Source organism: Portunus trituberculatus, chromosome 41 (genome assembly GCF_017591435.1).
Source record: "Portunus trituberculatus isolate SZX2019 chromosome 41, ASM1759143v1, whole genome shotgun sequence".
Classification (NCBI taxonomy): domain Eukaryota; kingdom Metazoa; phylum Arthropoda; class Malacostraca; order Decapoda; family Portunidae; genus Portunus; species Portunus trituberculatus.
Window position 1 is genome coordinate 479,585 of NC_059295.1, and position 15,000 is coordinate 494,584.

Genomic DNA, 15,000 nt, shown 5'->3' on the forward strand with positions numbered 1-15,000 from the left:
CACTAAATATATTCCCAATGATTATATCTTTAATAACATAATAGGTTAGATATGATGATGTCTATATTATAATATTACAATAACCAATAATATATTGTATGTGTTTAGTTATATTACGTATATGAAATTAATTGAAAAGTCAAAAATGCATTAGCTTATCTCATGCACTTGGTCTTGCGGAACTCTTAAGGACTCTTTGCAGAACCTTAGGGTTGACCCAGGTTGAGAAACCCTGCCTTACACACACACACACACACACACACACACACACACACACACACACCGCGTAGTGTAGTGGTTAGGACGCTCGACTCACACTCGAGAGGGTCCGGGTTCGAATCCCGGAGGCGGCGAGGCAAATGGGCAAGCCTCTTAATGTGTAGCCCCTGTTCACCTAGCAGTAAATAGGTACGGGATGTAACTCGAGGGGTTGTGGCCTCGCTTTCCCGGTGTGTGGAGTGTGTTGTGGTCTCAGTCCTACCCGAAGATCGGTCTATGAGCTCTGAGCTCGCTCCGTAATGAGGAAGACTGGCTGGGTGACCAACAGATGACCGTGGTGAATTACACACACACACACACACACACACACACACACACACACACACACACATATGTCACTTTTTCAAATACCGACCACATTCACTAACATGCATATGTTGCTAAATCATGGATCATATTGTTCTCAGCCACATGGCAAAGAGCCTAGCAGGAAATAAGATCATAATAAACGAACGGCATGGTTTTCGAGAGAAACTGTCTTGTGAGACTCAACTCATTAAAGGAATCCCTGACTGGTCCCTAAGCATCAACCAGAAATGCCAGATCGATGTTCTCTTCCTCGAATTAAGTAAGGCATATGAAAGGGTGGCCCCCCAGAAATTGCTAACTAAGATTGATCATTATGGCATTTGAGGCAAGACCAAAGGATGGATACAGGGCTTCCTGTCTGGTCGCTTCCAGAAGGTGTCTGTAAATGGGAGACCGTGGGGACCCTATCGTCTCCAGACATTTTCTCGGGAGTTCCACAGGTCTTCGTCTTGGGACCATTCTTGTTCCTGTTGTACATAAATGACAAATAAGGAGATGACCCCCAAAATGAGGTTCTTTGCAGTTGACAGCGTAGTATATGGCTGCATCCGGACACAAGAAGATCAAGACCTCTTACAATTAGACCTCCATAAGATTTTTTGCTGGGCAGAGAAGTGGCAGAGAAGTGGGACATGGCCTTTAACATCCAAAGGAGCTCCCTCCTGTTTATTAGCTTGAAGAAAAATCCGCTACAATTTACTTTCTCCATCAACGGAAAGGCCCTGATAAAAGAGAGCAGCTGCAAGTACCTGGGTGTGACTGTCACTGAAGACTTGAACTGAAACTGCCACACAGAACTGGTGAAGGTGGCAGCCTACACACCCCCTAGTAAGATTCACATAGAATATGATCCTAGTGCATGGAATCCCCACACCCAAAGAAATATAAGAATTATAGAAAATGTTCAGCGGCAAGTAGCTCGCTTTGTGGTCCATAATTACAACAAGGAGGCAAGTGTGATCCAAATGATCAGTGAGCTGGGGTGGGACACACTCCAAACCAGATGTTCTTTCCACCAAGCAGAAATGTTCTACCACATTCGCAGTGGGGCTGTCAGTATCCAAATGCCTAAAGATATAAAAAGAACATCTACCGAAGAAAGTAACTACATGTACAGACAACTAAGTACACAGCTACTCTTACCTGTACAGTATGTTCCCTAGAGTTACCTATACACTTGTTACCCTAGGAAACAGTCGCAGCAAGCACCTTATAGGAGTTCTGGAAAGCAACATTACCACCCATCCGACAACTAATAACGCCACCTACCATGAAGTCTTTGTAGAAAATACCAAGTTATCAACATACATCCCAAAAAAGCGACACTCGCTTTTTAGGGATTACCTAACTCAAGACTCAAGACTCAAGACTGGTGACGGTGAGTGTAAAGGCGTGTTCACACGTCAATATGCGGCTGGAAATGCTAGCTGCTAGAATTACCAACAGAATCCTGCTAGCCAGAACATGTTCACACATCGCAGCTGGGAAGTATTGGCTGGTTGGCGGTGGCGTAGTGGATAAGGCGGTGAGATCAGGCAGAGGTCCATGCGTAGGTTGGTATCCCACCACATACCGCTTTGAAGCTATACTATTTGTCAAGTAATTTAAAGTTGCCTACATGTCACCATGATACCCAGATTATAGGTGGTTACACCAAAGATGCACTTGGGTGGCCCTAATATGGGTACCATTATAAGTAAAAATGCCTGGGCCATTAATGGGCGGAAGCTTAACAGCGCTTCCCACATACGCCCTTCAAGTATGCCTGCAGGCGTTAAAGGCCATAACATAAAAAAAAACCATTTCTTGTAAGAAGAGTGTTCATCTTAACAAAAGACTATGCAGAATTCAATCCTCATCTCCAACAACACCCTGTAGAGAGGGAAACGTCATTGGAAAGTGGAAGCGATCACATCGAATGTAGTTCAACGTAGGATGTTTTTGCTGTACAACTCATTTTTCGGGTCCCAGACATGCTATTTGTCTCTCACATCATCCTCTCTGCCTTTGGACAACCACATGTTCAAACCTTCTGTAACGTCATAATGTAAACAAAACAGCTAGCGGCTGGACAAGACCAACATTTCGGTTTTGTTTTGCGGCTGGTTGACACGTGTGAATCCACATTAACCAAATACAGTTATTACGGGACATAACAGAATATGAAGGAAAGCCAGTCACTTGTAGAGATCCTGTGAAACTGCCGTATGTGTTTGCATCCTCTAGTACAGTGGTTCCAGAAATGGTGGTAAATTACTCACTGGGGGTAATTTGTCAATTTTGGGGGGATAATGGAGAGGTGGAAAAAAAAAAAGTTAAGAAAATCAAGAAAACATTGCAGTAACTGGCATTAGGATTAATGTTAACTTGGTCTTAGTATGCAAAGTTGTAAAGTAAACCTATTATAAATAATCATTTATTATAAATAATTACTATAAATAATCAATAATTATAATTAATAAAGTTAAACCAAATAACAATAAACATCAAAAGCTAATATACTAATGTATCTAAGAGTGTGGCAACTCAAAAGTATTTTGACAGGTCAGGACAAGTTACTCAGGAACCCTGATGCAACCCTGATCTCTAGTGTTTTAATTTAATCATATATACCAATGTTGACAACATTTTGTGAAAGGGGTAATATATGCGTAGTGTGGCATTAGGTAAAAAGCTGAAAAAGTTTGGGAACCACTGCTCTAGTGGCAGGACAAGTACGCATAATAAATAAATGTTTCCGCACTGGGAGCGAGAGAGCGGGCTACAACAAGAGCGAAAAACTTTAATACATTGGTTTGGTAGCAACCATAGGTGATGTGAGTGGTGAGGTCTAGTGTGTTCGTAAGTGTGTGTAGCGCTGGGGTGAGTGACCTCAGTGCGCAGGTACGGGGTACGCTGATGGGTACTTTTGAATAATGACAGAGCAGCGGGCGAGTGAAAAGAATAAATAGATAGATAAAACAAATAAATAAGAACTCATTCATTTTAACATATCAAGGAGTTTTGTTTCGATGAAGAGAGACGTTGGTTGAAAATTTAAATATTCTACTAGTCTACCTAAGTAACGTGGGTACTCATATGCTTGCTGGCTACACTGACAGTTACTTCTCGTTTTTACGAGAGAGAGAGAGAGAGAGAGAGAGAGAGAGAGAGAGAGAGAGAGAGAGAGAGAGAGAGAGAGAGTGAGAGAGAAAACGAAACAGAAGTAACTTTCCTCAGGATGTTCTGGCACAAGGCGTCAAGTAAGAGAACTACAAAAGTCATTGTACTTCCCACTTGCAGATAGTGCTGCGGGCGAAGAGCGGTATACGCGACAGCTTCTCCTCTCATCTTTCCTCCAAATTTTCTCCAAGCTTTACCCTGCCCATCCTGCAGGTCTTGGATGAGGGACTGGCTCCTTCTAAATCTTAAACATGCCGCACTTTGATATTCGTCAAAATAAATACTGATACAATCTAAACGAGTACTTTTCTAGCTGAATAATGCACTAAACGGGTGGACAACACAATATCAGTTTAATCTTATTCATAATAATAAGAGCAATGTAAACATAAATGCCAGTTGTTAAACGTTCTAGCTCTGGTTTCAAGAGAGATATCACGGTAAACGATTTCCAGTGTGCTACTAAGACGCAGTGTATATAATGATGCGATGCCATATAGGTTCATAGTTAAGTATAGAAAAATCGCAATAGTAAATATCTTGGTTGGCTCAGCTATTTCTTAACCGCCCAGTGACATTTCTTGTGAATCAGGAGAATGCAGTGAGGACTGAAGGATGCTGGGTTGATACAAACGAAAACGCTATTATTTGAGACCTGAGGTTACTCAATTTTTTTATTTATTTTTTTTTTTATGTCCTGGCCTATAGCGCCTGTAGGTATACTTGAAGAGTATGCATGGGGAATACTGTTTAGCTTCCACCCATTAATGGCGCAGTCAATTTTATTTATAGTGGTACCCATATTAGGACCCATATTACCACCCAAGCGCATCTTTGATGTAACCACCTAGATCCTGGGTATCATAGTGACATGTAGATAACCACTCGACAAATGGCAAAGTATCAAGGCCATACTTGATGGGATTCGAACCTACGTGTAGACGTCTGCCCAATCCTACGCTCACCACCTTATCCACTGCGCAACATAGTTGCTTTCACGTTAGGTTTACTTATATTGTTTGTCTTTTCCTGGTGACGTGTACATGACGCGGTGGTAGTTTTGTTTTCCTGTAATGAGTGGCGGAAGTCAATCTCGTACTGTTGTACAACCACGGCTTGCCAGATGGGCAAACACCGCTTGTCTCCCTCCGCCTTGCTAGGGGCTACACACCTGTGGCTTCTGCTGCTACTGCTGTTGTTAATGTTAAGTGTGGAGACTGTGGTGGCTCAAAATAGGAACTCAGGTAAGTTTTGGACTATTTTTTAGTAGTTTTGTTGTTGTTGTTGTTGTTGTTGTTGTTGTTGTTGTTGTTGTTGTAGTTGTTGTTGTTGTTGTTGTTGTTGTTGTAGCTATAATATTGATAACAACAGTAATAATGATGATGATGATGATGATGATGATGACAGAGGTTATCGAAATAATAAAAAAAAAAAAACAGCATATAATCAAAGTAGCACTGGCATCACGATTTTAGTGAATGAGAAGCAGAGGTAATTGTATGATGTAGCGGCCAATAAGGGATCAGAGGTTGTTTAAGGTCTAGTAGAAATTATATATACGAAGGAGAGGGGAAGCGAGATTGGAATAAACTGAGAGTGGAGCGAACAGAGGCATGGGTGAACGTTAGCATGTAATGGTAGAGTAATATTCCAGTTCTGGTAACTTTTGTTCATATATATATATATATATATATATATATATATATATATATATATATATATATATATATATATATATATATATATATATATATATATATATATATATATATATATAAATTCTTTTCAGTATTGTAAACATCACATAGCTAGTTTATATTTTAGATAGTAGCAGAGGATTTGGGCTGGGAATCGGGAAGGGAATTTCCTTCTCCCCCAGGGGGTTCTGATGAAAGTGGTCGGTCAGACTCATTTTTATATTGAAAATCATGATAAACATATAAGCTACTGAAATCTGTCTGTATGTGTTATTATGTTAATACTAGCCTATAACAAGCCTCACGTTGCATAGCTGAGCCGGAGGAGGAAGTGGTCGGATGAGAATTGGAGACTTTTTTTAGTGATAGGAATTTTTACTTTCTATAGTTATTCCATTGATTAAAGTAAACTATGTAAGGTTTACATAGTAACACTAGATGAGCCTCACCACTCCCAGATCGTCCAGTACAGATCTCGCTTTCATAACTGTGCATGTAAAAATCTAATATATTTTTTCTATCTTGTATAGTTTCTCACACAAAAACGCTCATTAATATCCTAAGATCATAAACCTATTACTAAGAACCAGGACATCAATTATACAGGGCCTTCACTGTCCAGCTCCTTACACGATCTATTCTTTTTCTCTCCCTCTCATGACTCGCACTTCGTACTCCAGAGCTGCACGTGGTGGCACTGGTTGGACAGGCGGGAGCCACAGCCAGGCACTTCCTCCACTCATCGTGTAGACTAGGTTTCCGCAGTGAGAAAGTAAGTTCTTCTTCTTCTTCTTCTTCTTCTTCTTCTTCTTCTTCTTCTTCTTCTTCTTCTTCTTCATCTTCTTCTTTTTCTTCTTCTTTTGCTTTGTTTTATTTTGTTTTATTTATTTTTCTTTTTTTTTTCTTTCTTTCTGTCTTTCTTCTTTCTTTCTTTCTTTCTTTCTTTCTTTCTTTCTTTCATTCTTCTTTTTCTTCTCCTTCTTCTTCTTCTTTTTCTTCCTCTTCTTATTATTATTGGAGGAGAAAGGTGGAAGGAAACACAGGTTTAAGGAGTTGAGTTTATTCCCGACTATAGTTTCGCTTGTGGCTTCTTCAGGGGGACATTATTATTATTCTTTCTTTTCTTCTTCTTCTTCTTCTTCTTTTTTTTTTCTTCTTCTTCTTCTTCTTCTTCTTCTTCTTCTTCTTCTTCTTCTTCTTCTTCTTCTTCCATGCACCGTGCAATTTCAATACGTTGGTTTTCATGGACTTCACTTTTTCTTCTCTTACTTTCCACAATAAATACACAAAGTTCAATATTTCACTTGTCCGTTCCCTCCTTTCCTTGCACGATCGTCTCAAGACCAGTAGGTGAATTGAGTTTACTGACTAGTCTACACATGTCTCTATCCTTCCTCTGGGTTGGTCAGTGAAAACAACACCCTCCTCTGACTGTCTCCTGCAGGTGGTGGGGAGCTGGGACAAGTGCACGAGAGATGGATGTGATGCCTTGGACCAGATGACGTACTACCTGAGGACTCTTCCATACGACGACCTTGTTATTGTCGCCAGCTTGTGAGTGTGCCCTGCGCGTTGTTGGTTCCTTCCTAAACACACACTCTCTCTCTCTCTCTCTCTCTCTGAGCCAGGCATGATGGAGTTGCAGTCACAAATCTATAGCTCTTCGTCCCGTCAGAGCCAGGTGTTCCTCCTTCTGCTGCGAGGCGTCGGGAGTGTTTTATTTTCCTTCCTTTTTAAGTGTGATGAATAGGTAATTAGAGCGGCGATGACGGGCGAAACGACGAGGAGGAGGAGACCACGTGCAGGTGTGTATGTGTGTGTGTCTGTTGTGTATATGTGTGTGTGTTACTGCCTTTTGCCGATAGCCGTAAATTGCAATATATACTAACTGCCAACACATAACACAGCAGCCTAAATTGTCAGTACAGTAGTTACTATTCTAGCGTTGTCAATCCTGGTACAATCCCTTGATGGATCGAGAGTCATTACTAAAAAAATTTCTTCGTCTTTTAAGGATTTTCTACTTACACATCTCCTTTATTTGTCATCTTTCATTACTTTTAAGATTATAACACTACAGTATTTTCTTCGTTTTTAAGCTTTTTCAACTTGTGAGATCGCTAAACCGACTAATTTCCTCCTTTTCATTTTCGTGAAAGCGCTATTCTCTTCCAAAATGAGTTTTTTTCTTTTTCTTTTCCCCTTATCGTGAACAATTTATCTCTTTTTTTTAATTTTCCCTGCATCTTTCTATATATGTACCTTTCTTTTCGTCATAACACTGTTCATTCTCTTTATTCTTTTCTTTTCAAGAGGAAACGAGTATGTCTACATAGTAGGGAACTACGAAGATACTTGGAGGAAGGTGGCGGAGGCAGACGGGCTGCTCGTGGCGGTGCAGGATGGAGGGCAAGGTGAGAGTGGAACGCTGAGGAACCAGCAGGGACAAAACACTCACAAGACATTCAAGGAACGCTTAGAGGAGAAACATTCAGACGGGATGAGGGAACAAGACGACCAGGATGAATTAGAAAATGATCGAGAGGAAACTCAGAGTACAAGCCACGCCGGGAAAACCAAAGATGAAGACAATCTCAAATTTAGTAACGAACGTATAGGGAAAGAAAGTCGTGAAAATGTGGCAACATCGCAGGATGAAGCTGGGGCGAATATGATAAATTATAGAAGACACCCAAGCAGGAAAGACGATAGGGAGAAGGAGGAGGGTGCTGACGGTAGAGCAGAGTCTGGGACGCGGCGCTATGTGAGGAGGGAAGGTCAACACAGCGTAGAAGATGAGATGCAGGAGGAGGAGGATAAGGAGAATACAAATATGGTTCTGCTGTACCGCGCCTTGCAAGGTAAGTATTGTGATTCTTTCTCCCCCCTCCCCCTCCCACTCTCTCTCTCTCTCTCTCTCTCTCTCTCTCTCTCTCTCTCTCTCTCTCTCTCTCTCTCTCTCTCTCTCTCTCTCTCTCTCTCTCTCTCTCTCTCTCTCTCTCTCTCTCTCTCTCTCTCTACGTATGTTTCCTTATTTACTTTGATAAAAGAAAGTATAATCCACTTATATATTTATTGCTCTCTCTCTCTCTCTCTCTCTCTCTCTCTCTCTCTCTCTCTCTCTCTCTCTCTCTCTCGCCAACGCCCTGCAGAAGGAACAGTTTTGGGTCGAGTGGGGACACTCCTAGACGCACTGAGAAGGAAGGGGCGTCGCCTAGCATCACCCAGGACACACGCGGCACACATGTAGTCTTCGGCAACCAAAGAAGCCGAGGTGAGTGGTCTAGTAGTATAAGAGAGAGATACTATGATGTGTGTCTTTATGTGATGTGGCTGTGTTTCGCTCCTAACCTGATTTTGTGAGTATATTTTGTCTCTATTTTGCTAATTATTTGTTAATTTTTTTTATCTATCTATTTTCCTTGTTGTTGCTGATTTTCTTCCTGTTTTCCCTTATTTCAATATTTTTTTGTTCTTGCATACATACTTTCCTTCTTTTCATTAATTTTCTTTTATCTTGTTTATTATTTGTTTATCTTTTCTTCTTTTTATACTTTCCTGTTTAAGGTCGCTTCTGGATTCTCCACATTGTCTATTTGTCCGTAGGTATGCCTGCTTGTTTGTCTGCCCTCCTGCCTGTCTGCCTTGTTCTCTCTCTCTCTCTCTCTCTCTCTCTCTCTCTCTCTCTCTCTCTCTCTCTCTCTCTCTCTCTCTCTCTCTCTCTCTCTTCTCTCGCCCGTTAATGACGTCTGTAATCTCTCCTACAGGCACCTTGAGAATTGAACTCCCGCTGAAGGTGATGTTCTACCCCGATGACGACAGCAACACCGTGCCGAGGGAGCGAGAGGATGGGAGTCAAAAGGAATTAGAGGAGGAGCTGGAGTATACAGAACCGTTTATTGTGTATAGTAAACATGAGGAGATCGACCTTCATAATCTCTTGGAGGTGGCGGGCACTCCGGAGCTTCGAGAGGAGGACACCTGCTCATATCTCCTTCCGCAGAGCCCCGTGAGTAATTTATTATGAGAGAGAGAGAGAGAGAGAGAGAGAGAGAGAGAGAGAGAGAGAGAGAGAGAGAGAGAGAGAGATGAGACTATAGGAAGAGATACTATGCAGAGATACGTGTCTTTTCTTTTTCTCTTTTTTTGTCTGTAACGTCAGTAAGTTTTGATTTACATACGACTTAAGCTGAAAATTTAACACAGAACGATTCATTCCAGCCTTATCCCTCCATGAACTCCTCACTCTGGCAGGTCTATCAGCACACTCTCCTCCCGGTGTGTCCTCAGTCTTTATTTGTTTTCAGTTTACCATGCATGGTAATCTGGTCAGAGATTTCAATACATACACATAGAAATGCCTGCTAAATGAGTACTCTCCAATACAAAACCACCACAGTTAGTCACAGTGTCCTCTTTAGTCAATCTGTTCTTGGGCAAAGGCGAACACTTGGCTACTTCTCCCCTCATGTTTATAGACCGAGGACTCCCCGCGACTGCTGGTGAACCTCCTACTTGGTGAGTCGTGGGCGCCCTTTCTGGAGGAGGTGCTGGCAGGCATTGATCTCCAGGACTACCCGAGGGAAGCCCTGGACGTGTGGATATATAGCCAGGTGAGATGATGTTTTTTTACATAAATGTGTTTTGAAAGGGTAAAGTTGAACCCATTGTGTCTCATCTTTTAATGCGATTTATTTGAGAGTGAAATTTTTCTTTATCTACACGATTTCTTCAGATAATTGTAACAATATTTCTCTTCATTCCTTAGCCATTGTAGTGAAAGCAGTACAACACCATGGTGTTCAATACATGACTGCTCTCGTTAACACCACATTTAATATGAGGTTCATGAGAGGAGAGCTTCTAGAGGATGGTATTTGATTTTTATTACAGAAATACCAATATAACCAAAATATTAATATCACCCCGTGCTATCTCCTCTATGAGACATTGGTGCCTCATTGGTCTTTACTTCATGAAGTGTATGTAATGCCTCCTCAAGGAAGGCAAGGTTGGTTACATTACTAGTGACGCCTGCTGGGAGCATCACCTAGAGCTTCAGTTTCAGTGTAATTTCTCTCTTCCCGCAAGAAGAGAAAGGGATTGAAAACACTATTCGTAGGCGTTATTAAATATATTAATGAAAAGAAGAAGTATACAGTATACTTTTGTTAAACAATAAGCCCAATTTTGTCTTCGAAATACAAGCAATATCAGTATATATATTTCATTGTGCTATTGGAATGTGACCAGACCAGTGCGTGGTGCCAGCGAACAGAACCAGACTAGTGAGTGTCAGTAATACGGGGTGTTTCGCTTCAGAGTGGTGTGCAGGAGGCGGAAATCTCTGCCTTCATGAAAAAAAATAAAGAGAAGTACTCGTCCTTAACCCTCGCCCTGGACCAGACGCCGGACCACCATCTGCTGAGGTGAGCTGCTTGTGTGTGTGTTTCACTGTTTGATTTGCTGCAGTCTCTGACGAGACAGCCAGACGTTACCCTACGGAGCGAGGTCAGAGCTCATTATTTCCGATCTTCGGATAGGCCTGAGACCAGGCACACACCACACACCGGGACAACAAGGTCACAACTCCTCGATTTACATCCCGTACCTACTCACTACTAGGTGAACAGGGGCTACACGTGAAAGGAGACACACCCAAATATCTCCACCCGGTCGGGGAATCGAACCCCGGTCCTCTGGCTTGTGAAGCCAGTGGTGCTCTAACCACTGAGCTACCGGGTGTGTGCGTGTGCGTGTGCGTGTGTATGTGTGTGTGTGTGTGTGTGTGTGTGTGTGGTGTGTGTGTGTGTTTTAGAGAGAGAGAGAGAGAGAGAGAGAGAGAGAGAGAGAGAGAGAGAGAGAGAGAGAGAGAGAGAGAGAGAGAGAGAGAGAGAGAGAGAGAGAGAGAGAGAGAGAGATCCCAATTGATGATCAATCGCTCGATGCTGGGCTTATATAGCCATAAAGCCATTATGTAGGAATGGTTTGGAGCCGCTGTAGCAAACACGGAGGGACGGACTGCTTGCGTTACGGCTACCAGTACATATCAGCTTCTGGGTCGTTCCTCCAGTACATTGCTGATCTGGCCGTGACCTCGGGATCGTGCACTGCCATCTTCTTCCAGTAGGTGTCAGCAAGTCTGGCATATTCCACGCTGCGAGAAGCCACACGCTGATACTGTATGGCCATGTACAGCATGGCCTCGGGATCGGCAGCGGTGGCCTTGCGGGTCTCCATGGCTGCCTTGGCTGCTCCCTCAGGGTCTTCCACTGACATCACCCGCCAATACATGGAGGCTTCAGCGGCCGCCCGAGGCTGCAAACCAATCATGTGCCGCCAGAGCATTGCCGCTAGCGTGGCGTTGGCATTGAAAGTAGATTGGGTGGGCGGTGGTGCCTGTTTGGTATCCGGGATCCCGACCACCAGCACAGCTACGGCGACAGTACACAGTAACGCCCTGCAAGACACCACTCTGTTGAACCTGTATATTGTTCCCCACCTACTGTCCATGACAGAATCGAATGTCATCGCCTTGCAAGCAGATTTAGATTGGATGGCCGAATTGACAGACAAATGGCAAATGCAGTTCAATATTAACAAATGCAAAATACTTAGCTTAGGAAGAGGAAATCCAAACAATAGGTACACGATAAAACAACGAGGTCCTGGTAGGTTCAGAATATGAAAAAGCCTTAGAAGTTATAGTTTTAACTCCAATCTTTGTCAGAGAAAGCATTGCATAGAGGCTAGAAAGGAGGCAAATAGGGTACTAGGATTAACTTTTAAGAGTGTTAAAAGCATGCAGGAGTCCCGAAATAATATTAAAACTATATATGACGCTGGTTAGACCGCATCTAGATTATGTGGTACAGTTCTGGTCCCAAATTATATGAAGGATACAGGTTTATTAGAATCAGTGCAAAGAAGGATGTCTAAAAGGATACAGGGGATGAAGGATATTCCTTATGAAGCGAGACTGAAGAAACTTAATTTGCATTCCTTAGAGAGACGTAGGTTAAGAGGGTATCTAATAGAAGTATTTAAGTGGTATAGGGGTTATAACAAAAGGGGACATAAGCGAAGTTCTTAGGATCGGTAATAGGGATAGAATCAGAAATGATGGTTTAAGCTTGAAAAATTCAGGTTTAGGAGAGAAATGGGAAGAAACTGGTTCTCTAACAGAGTGGCTGATGAAATGAATGGATTCAATAATCATTTTGTTAGTGTTGAGTAAATAACTTTAAAAGAAAATTAGACAAATTTATGGATGGAATCAGGTAGTTTTGCTCATATAGGGACTGCCACGTATAGGCCTGAGTCTCTTGCAGTTTCCCTCTTTTCTTATGTTCTTATGTTCACTATATTCTAGTTACCCAGCCTCTCTCTCTCTCTCTCTCTCTCTCTCTCTCTCTCTCTCTCTCAAATGAAAACCATTAGATTTCATTATACTTAAACAATTCAAACTGGGATTAATTGGAGTGCCCAGTTGAGCGCACACTTGAGTTAGTGTGATGTGTGATGCCATGTCACCATCTCACTAAATGAAAGACTTGTCTAACGATTACTGTACTTATATCATGAAATGTTATTCGAGATATTCTTTCAAAAATGACAATTAGGGTATGGCTTGACACACACACACACACACACACACACACACACACACACACACACACGCCCGGTAGCTCAGTGGTTAGAGCGCTGGTTTCACAAGCCAGAGGAAGGGGGTTCGATTCCCCGGCCGGATGGAGATATTTGGGTGTGTCTCCTTTCACGTGTAGCCCCTGTTCACCTAGCAGTGAGTAGATACGGGATGTAAATCGAGGAGTTGTGACCTTGTTGTCCCGGTGTGTGGTGTGTGCCTGGTCTCAGGCCTATCCGAAGACCGAAAATAATGAGCTCTGAGCTCGTTCCGTAGGGTAACGTCTGGCTGTCTCGTCAGAGACTGCAGCAGATCAAACAAACACACCGCGTAGTGTAGTGGTTACCACGCTCGACTCACAATCGAGAGGGCCGGGTTCGAGTCCCGGTAAGCGGCGAGGCAAATGGGCAAATCTCTTAATGTGTGGCCCCTGTTCACCTAGCAGTAAATAGGTACGGGATGTGACTCGAGGGGTTGTGGCCTCGCTTTCCCGGTGTGTGGAGTGTGTTATGTGGTCTCAGTCCTACCCGAAGATCGATCTATGAGCTCTGAGCTCGCTCCGTAATGGAGAAGACTGGCTGGGTGACCAGCAGACGACCGAGGTGAATCACACAAACACAATTAATACATGTAACTCATCACATGGTCGACTTTGAATTTAGTCACAGATATCACTTTTGTTTCTTTCCCTCCTTCCTTAAACTCAGTGAATAACATTGGAAAACAGATACTACTGTAACTTCAAGCAATTTGTATTGCTGGATGCATTACTACCATGGAGAAACAGTCAGAGACGAAGAGCACGTCATGCTAGTACTGCGGGGTGACTCACCTGGTGATCATGGTGCGTAGCGGGGGTTTCTGTGGTAGTGGCGTCGCGCCCTCCAGTCTTATAGCAACGATCCACGTCACCTCATGATGTTATCTTCCCCCATTATCTGGAGTAGTCTCACCTGAGTCAAGAAGCGCTGTACTTACCAGCGGACCAAGAGCGTTACTGGCAGCACCCGCACATAAAGCAATATCCCCTCCGAGGTCAGCACATAGAGTGAATAACTCTACCGTAAAAACACAGTTGGAGCTCAGTAGCATAGGGACGGGAGGACAGTTGACGGTCAAGTGTAGGTCAGATACGTGGCCAAGATTAACGAGGTGGGCGAAACAGTGGAGGAAGGCAACAGCAGGATTCCTAGTAAGGATAACACTCCTCCCTAAACAGATGCTGTAGTGGGCGTGCAGGAACGCCTTCCTGTACCACACACCAAGCTAGCTGCCTGTCGCCTCGTTGCGTAAAAAATAATTTGCTTTTATGTATTTTGTTCATTATTCCTATAATCAAACTTGTCCATTACGAAATCGTGTGGAAGTAAAATGCACAGGAAAGCACTAACGGCGAGTGGCGTAGCCAACCGTTATTCCTAGCTATCCCCCACTGCCCACTCACCGGCTACAGCTGCCCTGCTACGCCTCTCTCTAAACCACACATTTGCTCCGCCACCAAGCATGGCGGAGGCACACACCACTACAGAAGTCGTCATGCGAAGTGGGATGAACTGTTTTCTTACACATTGGCTGACTCAAGTCAGGTATTGTCTTGCCTCACACCAGCACTTCCCTGACTCCCCATAAAGCAACTATCTCTTGCTTCTCTCCCGGAATGGCTTGTTTGTCACTTATATCTTCTCTTAACTCTGTCTTTCTCAACTTGAGGACACACGCACATACACACGCACACACACACTCTCTCTCTCTCTCTCTCTCTCTCGTGTGTGTGTGTGTGTGTGTGTGTGTGTGTGTGTGTGTGTGTGTGTTTCACTGTTTGATCTGCTGCAGTCTCTGACGAGATAGCCAGACGTTACCCTACGGAACGAGCTCAGAGCTCATTATTTCCGATCTTCGGATAGGCCT

General features: G+C 43.1%; 2 protein-coding genes across 2 annotated transcripts in view; one reads left to right on the plus strand and one right to left on the minus strand.

Moving 5' to 3' along the window:
• The first annotated feature begins 4,620 nt into the window (after positions 1-4,620).
• LOC123517151 overlaps positions 4,621-15,000 on the plus strand; it is a 32,803-nt gene continuing 22,423 nt past the window's right edge. The window contains 9 exon segments of the mRNA XM_045277112.1: positions 4,621-4,994; positions 6,128-6,219; positions 6,892-7,001; positions 7,761-8,308; positions 8,600-8,646; positions 8,649-8,721; positions 9,215-9,456; positions 9,926-10,060; positions 10,770-10,876. Of these exon segments, the coding sequence (XP_045133047.1) occupies positions 4,874-4,994; positions 6,128-6,219; positions 6,892-7,001; positions 7,761-8,308; positions 8,600-8,646; positions 8,649-8,721; positions 9,215-9,456; positions 9,926-10,060; positions 10,770-10,876 (1,475 nt within the window). The 5' untranslated portion in view covers positions 4,621-4,873.
• LOC123517155 lies at positions 11,289-14,335 on the minus strand. The gene is made up of 2 exons (XM_045277131.1): positions 13,925-14,335; positions 11,289-11,907 (listed from the first exon to the last, which is right to left on the minus strand). The coding sequence occupies exons 1-2, from the start codon at positions 13,933-13,935 to the stop codon at positions 11,484-11,486; spliced, it is 435 nt and encodes a 144-aa protein (XP_045133066.1). The 5' UTR covers positions 13,936-14,335; the 3' UTR covers positions 11,289-11,483.